Genomic DNA, 23918 nt, shown 5'->3' on the forward strand with positions numbered 1-23918 from the left:
AGTACAGTTGATTGAGAAGGGACCATGGATATCTGCAACACTTCTCAGTTCATTCAACAGTTGTTAAAATAGGACCAGACCAGTTCCTTTATATGCAATTTTTTTTATTTTGACGAAGCGTAATTTTTGTAAAATGCAGGAAGTGTAATGGAGTGACTGTGAGAATAACTTCTTCAACATGACCAATAATATTTATATACAATGTATAAATGCATTCAAATTAAAAAGGATACATGGAATAAGGAAACTAAATCAAGAAAAGTTCTGTTTAATTTATTATTGTAAATTTTCTGTTGACATTTTGTGGGTCAAAAAAGAGCTGCCAGATTAAAAGTTCTGTTTTATATTATTCCTGTCTTTTCATTATTTAACTAATTATATTAATTATATAAAATCTTCTTTTAATTGATATTTTATTCTTAAGTAGCTTTTAAGTATTTTATTGTCACTCCACTGAACATTAGTGTAAGCTTTGGCTTGAATAATTTCCGTGTTTAAATTGAAAAATAGGTATATTTTGGGAAGTAAGGAATCCTGTGTGATACATTTTTCCTAACTTTATTTAGGATAGGAACATTAACCATTCGTCTGTAATATTTAGGTAAATAAGGTCGTATCCATGATGGGTACCAAACAGTTGAGATGGGATCATCTGCAAGTATCGGTATGTGTATTCCAGTCAGACAGTCCCTCCGTGCAGTGTCACACTCCGGCCGCCTGGGGGCAGTGGAGGACAATAAATATGTTCACTGACCGAGCGCCACAGAGGGAAACAAGCGTGCAAAGCTGCGCTCATTCCTCCTCATCGTGGGCTCCAAGACACGCAGTGTGTAAGGTGGAAGTAACTTTTATCCCGCAGAGAAGAGTTCCAAACCGCCCGGGACACACATCTGGTCCAAAGAGTCACGGAGAGAGAAAACCATGTCGGCCTCATCGGCGAAAGTCAGTAGGAAGGAGAATTCAAATCACGACGGAGCGGACGAGACCTCTGGTAACGTTAAGGAATGGCGGTTATCCTGTACAACGCCATTTTCATTTGTTTTTCGTCATTTTGTTATTTTCGCTGTAGTTTCCCGTGTGCGGTGTTCAGTTGAAATGATACGCGTTTGTGGACGAGCGGCTGATTTCACATTTTCCTGGATGTACACGCCGAGGTTAAATGCTGTTGTGCAGGACTCCTCAGTAATGTAGCGTGCTAGCGTCGGCTAACCATGTAGCCAGCGTGATGGGTTAGCTAGCTGTTAGCTTACACTGGCTACCAACAGCGAGAAGCCATGAAGGGGGGGTGGGGGGGCGATATTTGCATTGATAAAGCGGCATACAGCGTTGCGTGCAGCCGCTGTTTATGCAGACAGTTTGGGGGGCTTTGTTGCAGGAGGCTCCGGTGTGAACGGTGCAGCTGCGCGTCTCCCCGTGCACGTTGTGTCCGGAGCTCCACACGGTTGTTTGCACACAGTACTAGCAAGTGCAACACTCACCGTTTCCCCCCCAGTAAAGAAAGGCCGAGCGGTGATAACATTAACGTTAGCATTGCGGTGAGTTAACATAACCACGCGGGGGGATCCTGTCTATTGTATGCGAGTTAGCCGAGCGGAATGTAAACAAGCGCGTCGGCTGCGCTGCAGAAAGCTGGAGCGTCTTTGTGAAGCGGCGGGTTGGACGTTCATGTGTTTAATGCGCGTGAAGAGACGGTGGCGGGGCTCGCGCCGTGTTGTTACCAGCATGAGGCGAGCGGCTTTTTGCAGCCAGACGTCGTCAAGCCCCTCATTCAAACCAGGCCGCCTTTAGCAGCAACAGGAAGCTCCAGACTGCAGGAGGCAGTGGGTCTGTCTGCCATGAATCCACCATACACACACACTCGTACACACAACCCAACAGCCTGGCGTCCCGCGTTATTTAATACACCACACACGCAACGGAGAGACTGAGACCCAGATATACTTTAAAACCGAAACATCTGATCACTCTGTAATCACGTTGTAAACGGCACCACTCAGACACAAGCGGAGTTTTTCATGGATTACGTTGAGAATATATTTAAATATATAATTATTGTTTATATATGACAAAGAAATCGGCTCAACGTCGGTCTTTACAGTCGGAATCAACACGTTTGCTTCTTCCTTTCCTTATGTACAAAAGAAGCCAGGAAATGATAAGAGCAATGCAGCAGGTGTTAATGATTAGTCAATTATACGAAGTGTTGAGGTCACTGTATTGAGATACGGAGTCCGTATCTGTCCCTCGATGAATGGATAATGTTCTGCAAGGAAAATCACAGACTATAACTAATTCAACCCATTAAATTATTATTGATAATAAGCCTATTATCAGAACTTTATATTCAACAAAATAATAACTTATATGATAATTTCTGTCAAGACAAAAAAAGTTAAGTTTAAACAAAAAAAAATGTATTTGTAATACAAATGAAATGCCTTTTGAAATAAAAAAATGCGTCGAATATATAAATATACATTTGTACTTGTACTATCTTGGATCCCTTTAATTTGTTTTGAAAATTTTGGAATACATGCACTATATGCAGATGATTTGATTCTCTATTAATGCACTGTGGGAGTCACCACAGCTTTCTAAAAAAAAAAAAGGTTGTAGTGCAGCCAGTGTCTGATTAATAAATTGAACAAATTGTAAATAAATTGTTAACATAAATCAGAATGGTAACCCAGTATGACACATTGTTGAATTTAAATGTAACCTGAAATAAATCTTCCAGGTTTAATTAGATACTGGACAGTTGCAAAATAATACATAGGCCTATAGAATTGACTGAAACTAAGAAGTGCAAATTTCATATGAACTGGTCTTGGCCTAATGTTAATATTGAATGTTGTGCTATTTCCTGCAATATATATTTAGAATTTTTCTGTTTTGCAGTTTTTCTTTGCGTACTGCAGTGCACAGTGTACTTTGGCATGTGACAAATAAAACTTTGAAGTGCTTAAAAAAATGTTTGATTAAAAACACTAGAATCACTTGTTTAGATTATAATAATGTACCAATATTAAATTAAAATAACACTATACTACAAACATAATGATATCATATAGTATATGACTGGATTTGGTCGAGACTATCAATATAAAAGTTTGTAATGGAAATTTGCCAACATGAGACCTACTGAATAAAAATACCAAGAGAAAATCAAACAATATTTAAAAACATCTCATATTTTTGAGGGATTATATTAGACAGATTTTATTTCAAAGAGAGGAGAGAAAATATTGGTCAGATTTTATTTGAGAATCTGTCAAAAATTGAGACTTCAAAAACCACATCTTATAATTATTCGCAATCGAATACCCAAGACTCATCTTCAACTGTATCCAATAATTCCATCTAATAAGGTGAATATTAAAATGCATCAGGTTCACTGTGAGCACCACTTAGAGACTTGGTGGAGAAGAAAACTCCAAACTAAGACTGTGTGGCAGCGTGAGATGAATTTAATTCTGTCATCAGACACAGGGATGGATATAAACTGTTATTAGAGATCTTTAATTTGGAGAGAGGATACTGATCCCTGTGAGAGTTTGAGCTAAACTACAAAATGATCTGGATTTTTAAAAAAATCTGTGCTTGAGCGTTCATGCATTTTTTAACACACGTGTCAGCCCAGATGAATGAAACCAAGATGAGCTTGAAAATCAAGTCAAGAAACATCACAGATGATAGTAGTGATAAAAAGTGGGCATCAAACCACCAACCCTGTGTGTGTTTATTGTATAAAGTATGATGTGTGTGGCCTTGTTTGATGTTTGTTAATTGGTGGTTTTCTTCTTTCAGAAAAAGAGCAACAGGAAGCCATTGAACACATTGACGAAGTACAGAATGAAATTGACAGGTGAGTGTGAGTGTGTTGAGCAGTAACAGCAGGTGGTTCACACAGAGCTTTCTCATTAACGTCTTTGTTTTTTTCTCCCTCCAGACTGAACGAACAGGCTAGTGAAGAAATTTTAAAAGTAGAGCAGAAGTACAACAAATTACGCCAGCCGTTCTTCCAGAAGAGATCAGAACTCATAGCCAAAATCCCCAACTTCTGGGTCACAACATTTGTCAACCATCCACAAGGTAAGCGCACATTAACTTCATCATCAGTGGAACACTTCTCTTTAGACGTTATTGTACATGTAAACTGACGGTGTGTGATGTCTGACCTGCAGTTTCAGCTCTGCTGGGGGAGGAGGATGAGGAGGCGCTTCATTACTTGTCGAGGGTGGAGGTCACTGAGTTTGAGGATATCAAGTCCGGATATAGAATAGATTTTGTGAGTTGTCTGCTTCACTTTGTGTTTGTACATTCTTCCGAGTGGACGCGTTGTGACAGAGGTGTGACGATGTTGATGTTCTGTCTCCTGCAGTATTTCGATGAGAATCCATACTTTGAGAACAAAGCCCTCTCCAAAGAGTTTAACGTAAACGAGAGCGGAGATCCCGTCTCCAAATCCACCGAAATCAAATGGAAAGCTGGAAAGGTCGGTCTCACCTTCACTCTGCATGTCTGTGTTAGTTGTTAATGCTGTCACACAACCTCCCGAACATAAAGAGCAGGAACAGAAGAATTGAAAAGTTTAGTTTCACTTTCAAATAATACAGTAATGGACAACACATGAAAAATTAAAAATAATTGAACATGAAAATAATTAGATTTTTCATAGCTGAAAAGGAGTGGGAAGAAGTGAAACTTATTTACTCCCACCCCCGATTCATAACTATCAAGCTTCCTTGTCATTATAATCTATACAATAAATTAATTTATAAATGAATATAGCTGGATTTATTCTAATATATGATCACTAATCTTTATCTCTCTAATATATAAACATATACAAACACATATATACAAAGACAAACTGATGATACCACAAACAGAGCAACAAATAAAACTGAGAAAAAAATTCAACAAATCTTAATTTGTACCGATGTTTAAACAACACTGAACAGCCTGAATTCTCAACCACACACATTTTGTCTCTCAGGACCTGACGAAGCGCACGGGTCAGACGCCCAACAAAGCCGGGAAGAAAAGGCAGCACGAGGAGCCGGAGAGCTTCTTCACCTGGTTCACCGACCACTCAGACGCTGGCGCCGACGAGCTGGGAGAAGTGATCAAGGACGACATCTGGCCCAACCCGCTGCAGTACTACCTGGTAGCTGTCACACTACACAGCCCCTTGTTAAGGCACTTTGTTGACATTTGAGACAGAAGCTGAGATCCATGAGTTTGCAGTTTCATCTGAACGTGTCAGCCTCCTCTGCTCTGTAGCAGCACTTAACTTGATTTCACATCTCTAGTAGCTCTGAGGAGCGTCTGCTTGTGGATTATCACTTGAAGAATCAGAATTGATCATCAGCTGGTAATTGTTGTCCTAACGAGTCAATTAAGACCTAATGAGCCAATGAAGTTGCAGTACTTCATACTGCACATGTTTTACTGATGCTGCAATTACTGAGACTTCTCCTAAGCTGATGAAATAAAATCATGTCAGCATCAACACAGAGGAAACTAACTGGTGTGTAGCTTCAGCCTCTAGGGGTCTCTCAATCAAGACATGGTTGGTGATGTCACGGAATAGTTTGGGACAATGGCAGTTGTTGTCCTCTTGTGGTTTGGTTTGGATTCCTAAAGTGTCAGTGGTTCAAAAGTTCAGATGGAGACGTCTGACAACTAACATCCTTCATCTGATTTAGAATAAATGGTTGAAAACCACCAAACTGAATTCAGCCTGACATGAAATGACATGTACTGTTACCACAAATAAAATCACAGCTTTCTCTGGTTATATCAGATTAAAAAAAAAAACTCCTATATGACGTTGAGTCTGTCCCTCCGTGTGGCGTGAGACCAGACTGTGGCAGTGACAGGGAGTGAAGCTCAGGCTGCAGCCTCATGCGGTGCTCACCTTTAACCTGTGAATGCTCCTCAGGTCCCAGACATGGAAGACGAGGAAGGTGACGGAGACGACGACGATGACGAGGAGGAGGGTCTGGAAGACATTGACGAGGGGGAGGAGGAGGAAGGCGAGGATGAGGATGAGGATGGTGATGGAGAAGACGGAGAGGTGAGGACAAAGTGCCGATGTGGTTCATAATGTTCAGTCCCTGAGACGACGACCACCCTGATACAGATGCTGACTGTTGGGGAGTAAATCTAGGGTTGATGTAGAGAGAAGTTGAAGAGTTGAAGTTGAAGAATGTCCTGGATTGGTTACACTGAAGATATTTATTGAGCTTGACCAAGGAGAGCAAAAGAGTCAGTGATAGTGTGCATGATACCACCTCTATTCTGAGAAGACAGACCACAAACCTCAGTTTTTATATGAAACAAAGTGGACAGAGTCTGTGTAGAGAGACGTGTAGGCATTCTATTGGCTAACGTCAAGATAAAGGTTTAACACTTCCTCGGTAGAGTGGAGGTACCAATTGTTACATCTCTCCTCCGGTCTAGTGTTATTATCACACATGGCTCCAACTATCAGTCAGTTCTGCAGCTGTGTCTAAAGAACGCCAAATACTGAGGTTTAGGACGGAAAGGGAGGCAACATGGCCTTGGCATGAGAGTCAGAGGGAGTGCAGGGAAAGATAACCGTCTTGTACGAGACGAGCTGAACCTCAGTAGGTGGAACAGAGCTGTTTGACCTCTGACCACACATAGTTTCTTGTGGAGCATCTCAGATCTTTCCTCACACCGACTTGTTTTTTCTTCTCTTCCAGGACGACGGAGAAGACGATTAAACGTTTCAGCAAACACCTTTTTTTTCCCAGTCCTCCCTCTGTGATCATCCTTACAACCCACGGGAGCAAGATATTTTCTTTTGGGGTGGGGGGGTTTTGTAAAAAAAAAAAAAAAAAATTTCCTGTGTGTTGTCAGCCTGTCCATCCTCCTTCCTCTGCAGCCAAGAGCCTGCCCACGCCACCATGTCTACAGACCAGCTCACCACGGCAGGTCTCCGCGGGTCGCAGTGGGGTGGGGGTGTCGGTGGCTCTCTGGAAGTCTCACCTGTCATTGTTTCTCTACATCTCCCAAAGACATGCAAAAGAATAAAAAAAAAATTTGTAGCATTCTGCACGTCATCCTACGTAGATTTAAAATACGTACAATAGCAATTTTTATGTAAGATATTAAATGACAGTTTCTGTTGAAGTTGTGAGTTCAATAAAAATAAGCCATGGTGCAGTGATAACTCAATCATAGCATCTTTAGCCACTTTTATATATAAATGTATATTATAATATATCCAGTGGTGGGGGGCGGGATACTAAGGCTTATTAGAAGTTGCATTTTCCTTTGTGACTTATTGTACTAATGGAACTGATTGAAAGCACCAGCTTGTTCCTTTCAACCGTTGTAAATGTTTTTGGGATATTCATGTACCTTGGTAAGACAGTTGTTAATTGTACACACTTTAATGGGGGGAGGGGGTGTGGTTGGGCAGCAGGGCTTTGACACCGAACTCTGGACTTCTGTTAAATAAATTTTCATTATCTTGTTTTTCAGGCACCCACAACAAAGTTTGAAATGTACATTTTTTTATAAAAACAACCTAAAGATCTAATTTTGGGCGCGGCTTAACATTTTGAGATGGGAGAGAGATTTCTGCAGAGTCCTGTGAGGAATCTGCAGCGTTTCTCCTGTTCCACTGGAAATCTGTTCACGTTAAATTAAGTGTATCAGTTGCTTTGTTACAATAAATAAATGTGTACATGATACTCGGAGTAGTTTGGTCACAGGTCGGTAGTCGAGCCGCTGCTTTTTGATAAAAAAAACCTGTCTGGTTTTCCCATCGGGGTCAGCAGTGAGGAGCTTCCACCTCTTAAGTGTCATTGAATCAGTAGATAAGCAGCACAAGTCTGGATTTATTTGATTCCACTGCAGCAGTCGGGCCATTTCAGGGCCAAGGCCAGTTGACATGAATTTAACTGCATTCTTGTGGTGATGCTCTGAATATTTTCTTTCTGTTAGTGGTTTACAGGCATGTCCAAACTATTCAATTATTCCTGCTGGTTTTTGTTCCACAAACCAAGAGCACACAGCTGGACCAATCAACTGAAGATTGAGAACAGTTGATTAAATGATTGAAATCTGGTGTGCTGCTTCTTGGTTGGAACTAAAATCTGCAGTCACACCGGCCTTTCGTGGAATAGTTTGGACATGCCTGGTTTAAAACATACACTACTTATTACTTATGTACAGCCTGTTTCTGTCCATGCTATGTACATAGTTGATACAGGTGTAACAACGATGAAGACAGTGAAGGAAACGTGTTACAGCAATAAATAAAACAAGCAACAGTTAATTGAAAAAAGTTAATGTTAATGTAGGCATCCTGAGGTCCTGAAATGTCAATGAATAACGTTAATTAAACCAACTCTAATGTGTCAATATGGAAAATAGTAGCATGTTGTAGCAACTGAAGGATGCACATACACACACACACACACACTCCACGGTGTGTTAATAGGATAGAAATAAGCTGGCGCAGGTGTTAATGAATGTCACATTATGTAAGGAGCTCAGGGTGTTTATTCACAGGGCCTGGCTACTCACAGCTCTGCGCTGTAAACGTCAACCCCGTATTCTTCGAATTATAACAATGGCGTCCATCGTTCAGTTCTCCGCCGACAGAGGGCAGACCATGGATGTATTATATTGGGGCAGACATGTCGTGTCTACAGGCCCGAGGCAGCAGCCAGCCACTACGATACTTTATCGACATACTTACAGGACCCCATGTGATATAGGAAAAACGTATAATGTGTTATTAACTGTGTAATTATGTTTTCTAACGTCATAAATGCGCAGCTCCAGTTAGCTCTTTTATTCTGGAGAAGAAGCGGAAGTGATGTGAGACTGGACCGGATATCCGGTCCGTTACCATGGACACGCAATCTTGGTAGAAAATGGCTCCGGCGTCTCCACGCTCCAGGTGCGGGGACAACAACAAACGACACTATGGGTGTGAAAAACATCACGCAGGAGGAAAAGCCCAGACCCGCTAGCATTCAGAAGTCAAGTGTGCAGTTAGCTTAACCACTCGAGTCTAACGTCACTTAGCTTAGCCTCTGAATGGTCGTTAATTGAACACGGCTGGTCCTTAATTAAACACGGTTAATAGTTAATTGAACACGGCTGGTTGTTAATTGAACACGGTATGTTTACAGACGAAGCCCTGGACTCAGTGAGTGTCCCGTCACTGTGGAGGAAGTCCCTGCAGTCTGAGCGAGAGTCGGTACGTTAGAGCAGCAGCTCAGCCTTTTACCCCACCAACCGGGCTCCGTTAGCATGAGGGGCCGTGGACTGGTGTCTGGTGTGGTGTGGACTGTGGGTGTGAAACATGTGGAGCTAGTTAGAAACACGACAGTGTAAACACAGCAGCTAGCTAGCTGCCAGAGGCTAATTCTCCGTGGTGTTATGAAGTGTGGCAGTGGCGATCCTACAGTCTGTGGGGCCTGTACAGATGAGGCTGAAGCGGAAGGTTAAGAGACACTTAAATTAGCACCCAGTATAATTTTGTGTTCAAACATTCAAGGTAATACTTAAGCGCTTTTCCAGAAAGGCTGAGTCATAAAACTGTTTCTGACATGTGGACCTTTAATTAAATTTGTGTAAAAGGGACATTACACAATACTTTTTCATCTAGACCTGACCACATTAGACCAGATCCTGATCCAAAACCACACGATTTACACAAATCTGCTCTAGATTATCCCAGGGAGGATTAAATGACTGCAAAACACAGTTTCTCATTTGTGATGTTCCTGTTTTTGAAAATACAAAACACTGCATTTTTCTCTAAATCATTTGATTATGATTATTTATTTATTTAATCTCTGGGGTGATCTAGACCCAGTGATTAAGAGTCAAGTCTTGTGGTTTTTTGACAAGGGTCTATTTTGGAAAAGTGGAAAAAATGTTACTTTATCCTTTCTGGAAAACATTACAGTGTTATTTTGAATATTAAACACACTCATATTGCATTAGGAGGTGCAATAAACAGGACCGGGAGCTCATCTGACATATTCAAGTTTCTCTATGGGAGATACCGTAACTTTAGCATCTGCCCATACAAGTGACATTACATAGGTACTCCTGCCAGATGACAAAATTTACAGATTTCCCCTAAACACCTCAGGGGCAGGAGATGGATGGTTTCCTCTCCTGACTGTGCAACTCCAAAACCATTTGACTATTCATTTTCATGTTCAAATGAAAGTCAGTTGTATACAGCTGTTTAAAGCAACCAAAGCTAATATTCAGATTTTTTTAGTCAATGGAATATGAGTCCATTTGAAACCTAAATCATGAGTATTACACCTGATTAAGTAGATTTCTCTGTCTAATTCAAACTGTGCTCTTGCTGTCAGTTTAATGTGTACTTCAGTAAATAACTGGGTCTTTACTTGCTGTGCTGCAGAGAGGCTGTCAGACCAGAGCGGTGCACAGTGCCGAGGCCCAAGTCCAGACTGTGTCTACCACCACCAGCTCCACCCAGACGGAGCCGCAGGACCAGGAAACAGAGCAGCTCCTCCAGCAAAACCATGACCAGCCGGACCCACCTGGCCTGAAGGACTTCCTGCAGCGGGTCGAGAAACTGGTCGTCACAGAGTTGGTCAAAAATGCAAAGAGTCACGCCTTCGATGGGTTCCAGGTGAACTGGGGCGATCACAGTCAGCTGGTAAGCAGGATCGACGAATCCGGAGGCTGCTTCTTTGCTTATGGAGAGAGTGGTGTGCATAATGTCGATCTGTTGTGTTTGCAGGTTTCATGCCTCCATCGTCTTCAACATCCCATCGCTCAGGAGAAAGGTCTTCATGTGACCAGTGTGTCCTGGAGTTGTACAGGTTCAGTCATTGCCTGTGCATATGGTCGGTATGTCGTATTGAACATCTCAAGCTCACTGATTATTCTCTAGTTGTTTTCACCTCATTATTATTTCATATTTTCATTCTTCATTGTTTTTTGTTTTGTTTTATTTTATTTGCTCTTTCCAATTCTGGGATTGGAAAGGAGCAGGACGAAGAGAACCTATAATACCTGCTCCCTTCTTAAAGCAGAAGTGAGTGGTCCGGTCGTTTTCGCTAATGCTGCGTTCCAGGCAGGATTTTGAAATCGTAAATTACAGCTTCAAGTCACAACTTACGACTTTGTAGCGTTTCAGGCAACCCACTCGTGTTTTTCCGACCTGTTTTACCGGTGAAAGTCACTATAACGGCCACTCGTAACTTCCGACCGGTGAACTCGTACCAGATCGAACTGGTACCACTTCACGGTCGGAAAAATACGAGTTTCCTTGAACGCACCATAACAGTCCTCGTCGCTACGTCACCACATTCACGGCGTTCCTTGGCTGCACACACAGCCCTGCATGCCGTTCTCTCTCCTCATTGGATAAAAACTGTAGGATATGATAAATGTTTTCTCCTCGGCTCAGAGCAGAGCAGAGTGACTGACAGACCCGTGTTTCAGTCCAAACACTCTATGTAAGTGATTGCTGTCGGAAGATATAACTATTTAAGACTTATAATAACACAAATATATCACTTACTTCTGCTTTAACCAACAATATACAAATCCAAAAATCCATAACTATTCTCGGGCTACTTTGGTTATTGTATATATCCTCATATAGCCTCTGTCTTTCCTTTTCTTATTTCAATTACTTAATTTAACAATGTCAGGTGCTGTATGCTCATTTTGTATGTAGGTTTTTTTTCTTCTATTTTTTTGTAAAAAAAATAAAAAAATAAAAAAAAGGATAAAAAAATTAAAATATAATACCCCCCCCCCCCCCAAAAAAAAAACAACAACAACCAAAACATAACTATTCTTTATTATTACATGTTTTTATATAATTTCCCTATTTTTTGCTTATACTGGAAAATCTGGAAACTGGAAAATCTTTGTACAGCTTTTTTCTTTGACTGTTAAAGCAGAAGTAAGCGATATATTTGTGTTAATATAAGTCTCTGACAGCAATCACTTACATAGAGTGTTTGGACCGAAACACGGGTCTGTCAGTCACTCTGCTCTGCTCTGAGCCGAGGAGAAAACTTCTCTCGTATCCTACAGTTTTTATCCAATGAGGAGAGAGAACGGCATGCAGGGCTGTGTGTGCAGCCAAGGGATGCGCGTGAATGTGGTGACGTAGGGACGAGGACTGTTATGGTGCGTTCAAGGCAGCCCGTAACTCGTGTTTTTCCGACCTGTGAAGTCATACCAGTTCGATCTGGTACGAGTTCACGGGTCGGAAGTTACGAGTGGCCGTTATAGTGACTTTCACAGGTAAAACAGGTCGGAAAAACACGAGTGGGTTGCCTGGAACGCTACAAAATCGTAAGTTGTGACATGAAGCTGTAATTTACGGTTTCAAAAGCCTGCCTGGAACGCAGCATTAGCCAAAACGACCGGATCGCTTACTTCTGCTTTAAGGAATTCCATATTTTAACACCCACTACAGAAAAACACATTTGTTTCAACTTAGTCTTTACAATTTGGTTCTTGAAATAAAAATTTCTTCCATGATTGCTCTGTGCACAACCAACAGTGTCCCCAATTCGGTCAACTCTTTGAGCTTCAACAGCCCAGAAAACATTGTATATTATTCTTAGTGCTCTTTCTGCAATAAAAACAATGGCTTTGTGCTACTCATAGAGGTATTCCTCCATATTTCAATACAGAACTCAAATATGGCATAATAAGTGAACGATACAAAATCCTCATTGTCAAGCGGCTTAAACCGTTAAGCTCTTGACATGTGGTCGGAGTGGTTCAGTTGAATGTGTGTGTGTGTTTTGTGTCACTAGGATTGATGATGGACACTGGACCACTGAGAAGTCGTTTGTGTGCACGTGGAACCTGCAGCGTCGAGGCCTGAGCTCCAAACAAGCTGATCTGGTGATAGATGCTCCGTCTGCCGTCACCGCTCTGTGCTGTCACCCGGAGCAGCCCGCCCTCATCGCAGGTACACACACTCTCTGTACCGTGTGCACACACACACTCACACCATCAGCTGGTCACAGGCTCAGTCAGGACAACTCAAATACAAAATGTGAGGTTTTCAAAAGTATGAAAAAACTTGTTTGCACCTTACGAACATCACCAGATATCCTGCACCAACCAAGACCTGAGACTTGTCCTTCAAATGTGTGCTTTTTTATTTATTTATTTTTTCATTATTTTATTTAACTTTTTTTATTTATCCAGGGAGAGCCATTGAGATTAAGAATCTCTTTCAAGGACGTCCTGGCCAAGATGAGCAGCAGCACAGTGTACATGAATACAATGAAACATGAAACAGATGTATTAACAACAAATTATCAGTTAATTACAATCACAAAAAACAATTCCAGCACCACACCAATGCTTCAAATCAGACTAAAACTGATTCAGTTTTATATGTTGTCTGGAAAAAAGGATTCAGTTAATAATGGTAGAATTTTATTAAAATCATTTATACTTAATGTAATCTGGAAATCGCATAAAGTAGAGAGGTCTTCAACAGGGGGTTGACAGAGGTACTGCAGGATTGTCATGACATTTATTTGTTGATTATACAATTTTTGTATATTTTTTTTTTTTCCACGTTTAGCTTAAAATAAAAACGTCAATTTGAATTGCTTGTATGAATGATTATCATGCAGTTGATAGACATTGTTGATACAAGAAGGTATGTTTATAAACGACAGTGGCACAGCCACCCTACTCACTGTAGCCTCGTAAACCAGCCTCTCGCGGAAGTGCATTTCATTTCATTCCGAGGGAGAGTCTGGCCTCATCCCCATTCTAAGCGTTTGGACTGAAACCCTCAGAAGGCCGAGCCAATCAGCGTCGCCCACTGTGATTGACACAGCACGTTGGCCAATCAGGGACCGACTGGTGCAAAGCCCCGTCACTACACCAACTTGCTGATTGGCTGAATGGGGTTGTCTGTCAACGCTACTACCAAAGATATTAAACCGTCTTTGCTACTACTCCCGCCCAGCTCCCGCCCACCCCAAACGCTTGCAGGGGGGATGAGGCCAGACTCTCCCGAGAAATGAAATGAAATGCATTTCCGCGAGAGGCTGGTTTACGAGGCTATACTCACTGTACCTTTAAAATAAAAACATGAATGAACCTGTGTATTGTTTGAATAGCTTAGTATTAAATGCAAGGTATACTAGGCCCAGTGTAATATAATACACAATTTTATAAATATTTAAAGTATGGGGGTTCCTGCTTCATCTCTCCATTAGTTTGGGGTTCCTTGGCCTGAAAAAGGTTGAAGAACCCTGACAGAGAGAGATAATATTAAGTGTGTGTGTGTGTGTGTGTGTGTGTGTGTGTGTGTGTGTGTGTAGGTGGTCTATACAGTGGTGAGGTGGTGGTCTGGGACACCAGTCGGACTCAGGACCCCGTGCTGGCCCTGACTGGGATGTCAGCAGACAGCCACAGGGAGCCAGTTTACCAGGTACAGTCTGTTTCTAAGTGACGACAGGTTTTGGTCACATGAGCTCAGTGGAGGTTCAGTGTCACATGATCTCTAAAAAAACATCAGCCTGATGGTGTCTATTATATTTTCTCTAATTTCAAGTGAAGGAGCTTTAATTTGGATATGTAGATTAAAAGACATCATGTACACTTTGTGTGTGTGCAGGTCACCTGGGTTCCTCTGCAGAAGAAAGGGGAGTTTGGGGTGCTGAGCGCCGGCTCAGGAGGGAGGGTGCTGCTGTGGACCGTGGACTCTGAGCAGGGCGCGTTTGTCCTGAATGCAGCCTACGCTTTAGTACGACAGCAGCTTCCTCAGAGCAGCGCACTCAGCCTCAAGGTGAGTTTGCAGAGACTATATCACTGTGGTCAGTCTCACAATATGTAAACAGGGAGTCTAGAGCCAGTGTAGTGACTGCAGAGTCGTGTACAGAGTCCTAATGTCTTATTGTGGAACAGTTTGTCATAATAAAAGCACACTGGTCTTTGACCTGGATCAGGTTATTCAAGTGATGCCTCCAAGATCTGATACCACTGCTGGACTGACTGAGAATGTATCTGAGGTTTCAGTATGTGTTTGCTGTTCAACACTGAGACCTGATCTCCAGTCAGTGCTCAGGCTGCACAAACAGCTTCAGTGTTTAGTTGGGTTAGCTGCCATCTGTCTGAGTAAATCACTGTTTATTGTGGTTTCTCCCCACTTACAACATGTGGTGCAGCTGGATGGCAGACTGTTTTGTCCATTTCCTTTGTACAGTGCATTGTGGGGCAGTAAAAAATTAACCCTTTGCAATCTTTGGACTTATCTTAAAGGGATAGTTCAACATTTTGGCAAAAATGCTAATCTCTAAAGTCTTAGCAGTAGGTTTATTACCTTTAATTGTCGGTGCAAGCTAATTTTAGAACGGCGGAGTGGAGCCGCGAGCTGCTCAGAGCTACGCTACAGAGGCTAATGGGATTTCTTGGTTTCCCTCATCAAACTCATCAAATACACAATCCAACAACTCCAAAACGCTCTGGTGGACAAGTTGTGACTTGCACACTCACCACGCTATGAGATAATAACGGAACGTTATGAGACGGAGTTGTTATCAAGGAAAATTCATGCAAAACCGCTGATGCATGTTTTCGTCGGGGGCAGTTTTTCGGCAAGCAGTCTCTGTATTCGCCTCAAACAGCTCTTGTGGACAAGGTCACAACATTGTTTTGGAGTTGTTGGATTGTGTATTTGATGAGAGAAACCAAGAAATCCCATGAGCCTCCGTAGCGTAGCTCTGAGCAGCTCACGGCTCTGCCGTTCTAAAAATAGCTTGCACCGACAATTAAAGGTAACAAACCTACTCCTAAAACTATAGGGATTATGGCAATGGGACAATTTGCCAAAATGTTGAACTATCCCCTTAATCACTTTTGAACACTGGTGGAACAGTGACAGCTGTGTGTTGCCCACAGGCTCGAGGCAGCAGCACTGTGGGCGTCACCTCTCTGGCTTTGTCTCCATGGGACCCCGACACCTTCCTGGTGGGCTCTGAGGGCGGCCTGCTGCTCCGCTGCTCCTTCTCGTCCAAGACGCTGGCCGCTGCTGCCACTGAGGCTCAGAGTGTGACCCTGAGAGCTCCAGCCGTCTTCTCCTTCAGGCCATGCAGCGGTCCCGTCCATTCCATCCACTGCTCCCCCTTCCACAGGTGACAGCTCCACACGGACCAGACTAACACTTGTGCTTATCATTCACATGGATCAGTAGTGACTTGGACCTGTGTCTTCTGTAGGAACTTGTTTGTGAGTGCGGGGACTGATGGTCTGGCCCATGTCCACTCCATGCTGCAGGCCAACCCACTGCTGTCTCTCAGGGTGTCAGAGTCCTACGTGTTCCAGGTGCAGTGGTCTCCAACCAGACCGCTGGTGTTTGCTGCAGCCACAGGACAAGGTGCCGTAACACAACTGTCTGAGTGATGTGTTTTTATTTACACATCTAGATCTGTTACTATTTGTAGAGTGTAGTCAGTCTCTCTCTGCCTCCTCTCACTGTGTGTGTCTGTGTCCTAGGTAAGGTGCAGATCTTCGACCTGGGTCGCAGGTCTCTGAAGCCGGTGGCCAGCATCGAGCAGGGAGCTGCAGGACAAGCTGCTACCTGTTTAGCCTTCAACTGTCAGAGCCCCCACCTGTTGGCCGTGGGGAATACAGACGGGACAGTTGGTGTTTGGCAGCTGAGTGCTGATCTGACGGAGCAGAGCCCCAGAGAGAGCAGCCAGCTGGAGCAGATAGCCAATCAGGTGGCAGAATGAGACTCATTACCTGGAAGGTCACAGATCTGTTTTGTATGGGTGTAGTGAAAAAACAACATGTTCAAAACTAAAGACTCACAAATAAAAACAAGTGTGTAGAGGTTTCCAGTTCTAACCAGTAGCGTTTATTAAAGCACACTGCAGTTGTTCAGGTGTTGGTACAACATCATTGTTACTATTAGGTTCTTAAATTTGATCGAAAGCACAAGCTAAAACAGCTAAAACAATCACATTCAGATGCAGACAGATCACTATGCTATCATGAAAAGCACAAAGTTAAGGTAGCGCGAGATAAATAGAACAGACAGTTGATATTAGTGAGATTTTGTGGTGCCACAGTCATGCAGTTTCAGCCGTGTGTTCGTGTCGAAGTGTGTGGGGAAAACGCGTCCCGATTGGTCACTGGGGGGTGAGGGATCAGTTGACGAAGAGCGAGCGCGTGAATTCGACGAAGTCGAAGGCCGACGGAAGCTCGCGGCCCTTGCCGTCGAGGTACGGCTTCATGTGTGAGAGACAGTAGTCGGCCTGCTCCTTGCTCAGGTTCTGAAAGGAAGAGAGGGACAGTGAGACATGGAGGACCAGACCAGAGTCTGAGAGCAGAACCACAGAGGAGCAGCGCTCTCACCTGGTAGAGCTCCTCTTTAGTTACGTAGGGTTTGTTCTCGGTGCTCAGAGCTCGGAACGCGCTCTCTATCTCCTCACTGGACTTGACGTTCTCTGTCTCACGGCTGATCATAAACGCCATGTACTCCTGCAGCGACACGTTTCCGTCCCTGCACACACACAAGTTTGTCAGTTAGGCATCAAACACCAGAGTGCGCAAACCACAAACAGCCATACTGTTCCACACAGACCTGTTGGGATCCACCGTGTCAAGTATGGACTCAAACTCAGGATCAGGTTCTCCCTCTTCCACCATGGGCAGGTCGTAGCCCAGCGAGCGCAGACACGACTTGAACTCCTGGTGGTTCAGACGACCAGACTTCTCCTTGTCGAAGTGCCTGTGGAGAAGCAGCAGAAGGTGAAGCTGTGACTCAGATCAGATGCCGGAGCACATCATGGTGGAGACAGCAGGTCAACGACACTCACTTGAACATCATGCTGAACTCCTTCAGGGCCTCTTCTGTCACTCCAGTGGTGTTTCTGAAACACAGAGCATCAAGTGATCAGCAGCAGCCTTAAAACACAGACACTTTTCCTCTTTCAGAGGAAACTGAAGTGACTTATTTATGAGAGTGATGCTCTGGCTAAGAGCCAGTAGGTTGACTGTCAGTGTGTACCTGGCCTGTATCTGCTGCTCCAGGTTGTGCTGCATCCTCATTCCCAACTGGTCCAGCTGGTCCCACTGCTGGGCCAGGCCCACTGTGCTGTGTTCTGTGTACTTGTTGTCTAAGATCAGCGCCTCCTCCATGGCTGCTCCCAGGTCTTCTATCTTCTTCAGCTGACTGCGCATGGCCCGGATCTCCTGGTGTTTACGCTGCACACACACACACACAAACAGAGGGTCACATGACGTCACCTCCGCTAACACGAGCTGCAGCAGCGCTGCTGTTAAAACATCAGCGTCTTTACCTTAGTGGCCTCCAGCTGTGACTCCAGGGTTCCGGACTCTTCCACCATACACGACCTGACACCAACACACACCATGTTAGAGAGGCAGCAGAGTCTGGACAGCTGCTGCACTCACACACTCACACGCTGTTAGACGACACATTCCTACAACCGTCTACACAAACCCTCATGAATGATTAAATGTAGTCTGGAGGTGCAGGTAAACTGGTTCTGGAGTGTTTCATTCAACATGTCACTCGTGTGTGGGCCTGTTATTCTGTCTCTATGTCCTCAGGGTGGAGATTAATTCATGTCTAAGATCTACTGCTAGTGCTAACCCAAACCATGCAGGGCAGGGCCCCTGCACACAGAGTGGAAACTGCAACATAGTGAAGCTCAATGTCAGTGATAGAGGATAAATAAAGCAGAGGAATAAACCACAACGACCAAATGAATAAGTACACTTGTGCAGTTTCCAGCTCTGCGGTGCAGACTACACCAGGTGAACACTAGCCAGTCCACCAGCTGGAAGCAGTGCTGTCTGCAGCCTGGTGCTTTAGGTCTGAGGACTGGGTGAGTGTTAGTAGAGCAGGGAGGTGCCCAGCACACGGCAGCTTCTATCTAGACTCAAGTGCATGAGGTCACACAGCCCTCACACCCGCGTGAGGTCAGAGGAAGCAAAAGGAAACAAGAGCGAGGCTCGAGAGAGAGAGGTTGACCTTCCAGAAAGATCATCAGCAACCTGGTACTGATAGACACAGATAACTCATCGATAGGCTATGCTATTCAGAGAGAGGACCAGAGTCAAAGGTCAGACAGCAAACAGGAAAACAGTCATCTACATCAACTCTGAGCAGGAGGAGCATGTGGTTGTAAACTGCTCCTGTGAAGCTTGATCATTTCTATACGACACAACAGTTACCTCCATCACCACCACCGCATCCCATAACACTCACACAGACATCATCATAAAAAAGAGAAAAAGGTGATATTCACCCATCCAGAAGGTATGTCCTGATTAGCACAGTGATCCAAAGGACCAGCGCGGAAGCAGGAAGAGGAAGGAGGGGGAGGAGAGAGAGACACAAATACACATTAACAACATAAGGCAACAACACACGAGGCTCAACAACAGTGTGCAGAGTGGTGAAGTGTCTGGTGCCGCCATGTTCAGTGAGCCAAACACCTCACCAGTCAACAGAACAATCAGTGGTTCAACAGGAAGGCTGAAACAGCAGGAAGCACCTCGACTCACTACTGTCATGGCTGAGACTGAGCCGTGTTCGAAGGAAATCTGGTCTTTCTTGGAAAAGTCTGGTCAGAATTAACACCGACTTTCACTAAAGGTTCAACCTGCTGAAGTTTAAAATTGAGCAGCAGGCTGACAGACAGTGCTTTGTGTAAACTTCACCCAAAATGTGTGAAGGAGGCTACCGCATCTTCTTCCTCCTGCAGCTGTCAGAGCTGCTCTCAGCACTAAACACAATTCACATGTGTGTATTTAGAATTCTTATTTACTATTTTGTCTTAATCACACTCTATTACAAATACTACTTTCTTTTTACTGCTATGTATTACCTGTCCAATACATTTATTTGCTGTTGTCTGTACATTTCCCCGTTGTGGGACAAATAAAGGATTATCTTATCTTAAAAACGCATCTGGCAAAGTATCTTCAGTTTGAATCCCACCAGTGGCCCTTCCTACATGCGTAGTCTATGAACATATACTTCTGCTCTGTAACAGGCTAAGTTACCATGGTAACTGAACTCTGAGGTAAGGATTATACAATAACATAAGACAGGATTTCCCACTATCTGCCTTCATGGAAGCTAAAGCAGGTGGGCTGGACCACGGCCTGTACCTGGTCTCCTGCAGCCACTGGTGGAAGGCGTTGGCGTGCTGCGCAAACTCCTGACGCAGCTTGTCGTTCTCCTCCTGCCTCCTCTGCTCCTTCTGCAGCTCCAGCTCGCGCTCCTGCAGCAGCAAAGAGAACAAGGTCAGTGAGCCAACACCTGCAGGTGAGAGGTGGAGAGCAGGGAGGAGGAAACAGAGTGTGTGTCAATGTGTTTGGGACCTTGATGATCTTCTGCAGGTTCCTCCAGGTCTCCTCCAGGGCCTCCATGGTGAACCAGGTGTAGGGGTTGGACACCACCTGGTAGCTCTTGATCTCCTGGTCCAGCTCGGCCAGCAGGTTGAAGTCGGTCTGGGCCGAGGTCAGCGAGGAGCGGAAGGCCTCGTGGGCCTCTCTGAGCGCCCGGATCTCCTCCAGAGAGTTACACCGGACCGGGTCCGTCAGGTCCTCCTCCGCGTTCTCAAACCAGCTGTTGAAGGCTGAGGCTTTCTTGGCGAATGTCAGGAACAAGTCTTCAACCTGAAGCAGGAGAGATGTCATCACTACAACTCTTCACTGATTTAACTGATGTTACAGTTTACTTTGTATCAACATGAGCATCATCAGGCCTCACCTTTCTGAAATGCTCCTGAGCCTCCAGAAGCTTCTTCTTGCGGGCGGCTGAGTTGGACAGCAGCCGGTTCCAGCGCTGCATCAAGGCGGTGTGGCGAGCTTCGATGGGCGTTGACTGGACGTGCTTGGTGGCCAGCAGCTGGTCCTTCAGAGCCGTGATGTTGGTGATGCCCTCCTGCTGGAAGGCCTGCAGGCCGGCATCAAACGTCTCCTGCAAACACACACACATTGTCAGGGGAGAGGAAACGCACAGCAGTGTGAGAGAGGAAGAGGAGGAGGAAGATGAGGAAGAGGAGGAGGAGGAGAGGTACCTGCTTGGTGAGCAGGGTCTGCACAGACGACAGGTCTCTGCCGTAGTCGTCAGTCTTCAGGCTGTGTTCCTTCTCACCTGAACACAAACCACATCACTGGTTCACAACCGATCGAAGCTCAACAAACCAGAGTGGACTCAACACACCGACACCTCACATATTCCTCTGACCATGTGCACACAGGTTTCCACAACAATACAAGTTACTGCAAAATGAAAATATTAATATAGCATTTCATGCGTCTGGGCCCTGATCTGGTTTCCAACACGATCACTGAAGGAACAGATTTATACAGTAATGAAGGAAATGAGGAGTCAGGATGTTGTTAGCCTAGCTTAGCATTACAACTAGAACCAGTCAAACCTGGCTGTCACATCGAACTTTGCTATTCAAACAGAATTTGAATTATTTTCAAAAAGAGAACATTCGAAGGTGGAAACTGACGTTCGAACGTGTGCCTTCAGCAACAAACAATTTAGTTGTTGTGCACGACGTAGAGCTGCAGCTTCAAATTTACGAGCAGGTTTTTTTTTAATTGCCCGTTTATTCGGCTGGGGCGGTGTGCTTACGTGTTCCTACACTACACGCACACATTTTTTTTTTCTTTTTATCGAGCGATCCGTGGAGCACTTATGTGCCGATCACGGATCAACTGTGATCCGTTGAACTACCACTTATAATATTTTGATTTCCTTTCTTGAAGTTTTATTGGTAAAAGTTGGTAAAAGTTGTGTTGCAAATGTGGTTGGAATGCCCTTACATACACATAATAATAAGCTGGTATAGATGGATATAATGAGAAAAGAATATAATTTGAATATTTAAAATAAGAAGCATTAGAAGAAGACTGACAGCCCTTGTTCTCTCTAATCAATGAACTCCTCTGAAGCTACAGAAACTCTCTCCAGGTGAAGGACATGAGTCTGAGTGCGTACCGATCCAGGACTCCACCACGTCGGCCTTCCAGATGAACTGCAGGAAGGCAGAGTTCTCGTCCAGTTTGGCTTTCCTCTGAGCCGCCGCCCTCTCCAGCTCCGACACTTTGCCTCTCAGAGCTGACATCTTGGCACTGATGTTGTCCACATGATGGTTGTTCTGTTGGAGACACGACAGACATGTTAATACACCGTTCCTTCATACTCCCACAGTTGAACCCAGAGACAGATCAGATGCAGTCGTCACCTTCTTGATGAGCTCCTCTCCGTTAGCGCACACGTCGTTCACTCTGTCCCTGTGCACGGTGAAGTCCGTCTCAAACGCCTCGTGCTTCTTCAGTAAACCCTGCAGATGACAACAGTTTCACCGACGCTCAGTAAAACCCATCAGGGCAGTTACAGTATGAACACACTGATGTGTTTGTGTGAAGAGCAGCACCTGCACAGCAGCCAGCGTGTCTCCATAGTCCTCACTTCCAACCAGATTCAACTTCTCATTAATCCAAGCTTCTTCCTCTTCCACGTTTGCCACAAACTGCTGGTACTCCAGCGACTCCTCCAGTCTCTGTCCCCTGGAAGCAGAGACACACACACAGTTACACAAAATCACACAACATTTGTCTTCAGGCTGCAGCTGTGTGGCAGAGCGAGTCCCTCAGGACTTCAGGACCAGGTTTACCTCGCTCCAGATAAGTCTTTAAGTTCCTTCCAGTGGTCGACAAACTGGGCGAGCCTCTGCTGGATCTCCTCCTGACCGATGGTGTTGTCATCAGACAGCTTCTTCCCAGTGTCCAGCACCGACTGGAAACACACACAACAAGTTCAGGAGTTCAGGCAGAGGAAGTCTTGAACTTTAGGAGGAGCTGTTCCTCATGCTCACACCCTTTGTGCTAAGCTAACTGTGCTAACTATGCTCTGACATCAGAGCTGGTGCTGAACAGACAGACTGCTTTTCTTTGACTTTTATGAAAAGAAGGAAAAGAAAATCCTGAGGTATCAATTTCAATGTTACTACCACAAGGAACTGTGGAACAACATCATCTCCCTTCCTTTAATCACAGGGTATGACAGGCTCTACTGCCTCTACTGAGGTGAGATCATGGTCCAACAGAAAAGCTCTGAGCTTCCAACACAGTGACAAATCAAATGAGCAGATGAGTTGTGAAGGTGTCAGTGAGTGAAGCTCTACCTGGATGGCCGGCTCATGAGCTCCCAGCTCGGCCTCCAGTCTCTTGTGTTTCTTCCTCAGATTCTGTACTCCTGTCAAATCACGTCCATAGTCCTCCGAACTCACGAGCAACTTCTTTTCTCTGTGCGGGGGGAGGAGGGGGGTTATGGTAAACATGTGGTTAAGTTGTGACATGACTCAGTTACCCCCACCTGGTTCATGTCTACAAGAAATAGTGTAACTGTCTTACTTGATCCAAGATTCCTCATCATCCAGGTCCCTGAAGAACTGGTGCAGGCGGTGGGACTCGTTCAGTTTGGCGCGGCGACCGGCTGCCATGCTCTTGATCTTAGTGAAGCGGCTGTTGACGGCGTCACGCTTGTCCTTCACCAGCGTGGTGTCGAAGGCGTTGCTGCCCATCAGGCTGTCGGCCTGGCCGTTCAGATCCTTCAGACGATCCTACAGAGGGGGGGCAGAGGATCCCACTGTGATTCTGCATCATGTGAATCTCATTTCTGGTTTTACTGCTACCATAGACTGTCTCTGACTTGTCACAATTAGAAAAGACCAGACAGCGGCTGTGTGTGGTGGTCAATACCTCATGGGCAGAGATGTCGGCCTCCAGCAGCTGGTGTTTCTTCAGCAGGTTGTTGACCGAGGCCAGGTCTTTACCGTAGTCCTCAGAGGCCAGAAGAGCTTCCACCTGAGAACCAA

General features: G+C 44.6%; 3 protein-coding genes across 5 annotated transcripts in view; 2 read left to right on the forward strand and 1 right to left on the reverse strand.

The window, feature by feature from the left end:
• The first annotated feature begins 757 nt into the window (after window positions 1–757).
• LOC310994922 (protein SET-like) lies at window positions 758–7744 on the forward strand. Its single transcript, XM_083983829.1, has 8 exons — window positions 758–991; window positions 3808–3865; window positions 3950–4092; window positions 4185–4288; window positions 4382–4495; window positions 5000–5170; window positions 5948–6082; window positions 6735–7744. The coding sequence occupies exons 1-8, from the start codon at window positions 922–924 to the stop codon at window positions 6753–6755; spliced, it is 816 nt and encodes a 271-aa protein (XP_083839955.1). The 5' UTR covers window positions 758–921; the 3' UTR covers window positions 6756–7744.
• A 1166-nt stretch (window positions 7745–8910) lies between these two features.
• dync2i2 (dynein 2 intermediate chain 2) lies at window positions 8911–16789 on the forward strand. Its single transcript, XM_083983573.1, has 9 exons — window positions 8911–9250; window positions 10436–10696; window positions 10781–10890; window positions 12825–12982; window positions 14361–14470; window positions 14657–14827; window positions 15940–16172; window positions 16257–16414; window positions 16534–16789. Exons 1-9 carry the CDS (start codon window positions 9173–9175, stop codon window positions 16770–16772), a joined length of 1518 nt encoding a protein of 505 aa, XP_083839699.1. The 5' UTR covers window positions 8911–9172; the 3' UTR covers window positions 16773–16789.
• A 122-nt stretch (window positions 16790–16911) lies between these two features.
• Window positions 16912–23918, reverse strand: part of sptan1 (spectrin alpha, non-erythrocytic 1) — a 34347-nt gene continuing 27340 nt past the window's right edge. For all 3 annotated transcript variants that reach the window (XM_083983572.1, XM_083983571.1, XM_083983570.1), the window contains 18 exons: window positions 23803–23907; window positions 23455–23663; window positions 23226–23346; window positions 22716–22837; window positions 22476–22608; window positions 22284–22382; window positions 22037–22196; window positions 21102–21178; window positions 20792–21001; window positions 20401–20697; window positions 20188–20300; window positions 19320–19337; window positions 18345–18399; window positions 18053–18249; window positions 17862–17915; window positions 17627–17773; window positions 17398–17545; window positions 16912–17315 (listed from right to left, as the gene is read on the reverse strand). In XM_083983572.1, the coding sequence (XP_083839698.1) occupies window positions 17190–17315; window positions 17398–17545; window positions 17627–17773; window positions 17862–17915; window positions 18053–18249; window positions 18345–18399; window positions 19320–19337; window positions 20188–20300; window positions 20401–20697; window positions 20792–21001; window positions 21102–21178; window positions 22037–22196; window positions 22284–22382; window positions 22476–22608; window positions 22716–22837; window positions 23226–23346; window positions 23455–23663; window positions 23803–23907 (2391 nt within the window). In that variant the 3' untranslated portion in view covers window positions 16912–17189. The remainder of the gene's footprint in view (window positions 17316–17397; window positions 17546–17626; window positions 17774–17861; window positions 17916–18052; window positions 18250–18344; window positions 18400–19319; window positions 19338–20187; window positions 20301–20400; window positions 20698–20791; window positions 21002–21101; window positions 21179–22036; window positions 22197–22283; window positions 22383–22475; window positions 22609–22715; window positions 22838–23225; window positions 23347–23454; window positions 23664–23802; window positions 23908–23918) is intronic.

Source organism: Trachurus trachurus (genome assembly GCF_905171665.1).
Source record: "Trachurus trachurus genome assembly, chromosome: 12".
Taxonomy (NCBI): domain Eukaryota; kingdom Metazoa; phylum Chordata; class Actinopteri; order Carangiformes; family Carangidae; genus Trachurus; species Trachurus trachurus.

Coding starts and splice junctions, on each gene's coding strand:
- dync2i2 (XM_083983573.1), top strand. CDS start 9,173: ATGTTTACAGACGAAGCCCTGGACTCAGTGAGTGTCCCGTCACTGTGG. Junction 9,251..10,435: donor TGCAGTCTGAGCGAGAGTCG/GTACGTTAGAGC, acceptor GCTGTGCTGCAG/AGAGGCTGTCAGACCAGAGC. Junction 14,471..14,656: donor ACAGGGAGCCAGTTTACCAG/GTACAGTCTGTT, acceptor GTGTGTGTGCAG/GTCACCTGGGTTCCTCTGCA.
- LOC310994922 (XM_083983829.1), top strand. CDS start 922: ATGTCGGCCTCATCGGCGAAAGTCAGTAGGAAGGAGAATTCAAATCAC. Junction 3,866..3,949: donor GTACAGAATGAAATTGACAG/GTGAGTGTGAGT, acceptor TTCTCCCTCCAG/ACTGAACGAACAGGCTAGTG. Junction 4,093..4,184: donor ATTTGTCAACCATCCACAAG/GTAAGCGCACAT, acceptor TCTGACCTGCAG/TTTCAGCTCTGCTGGGGGAG.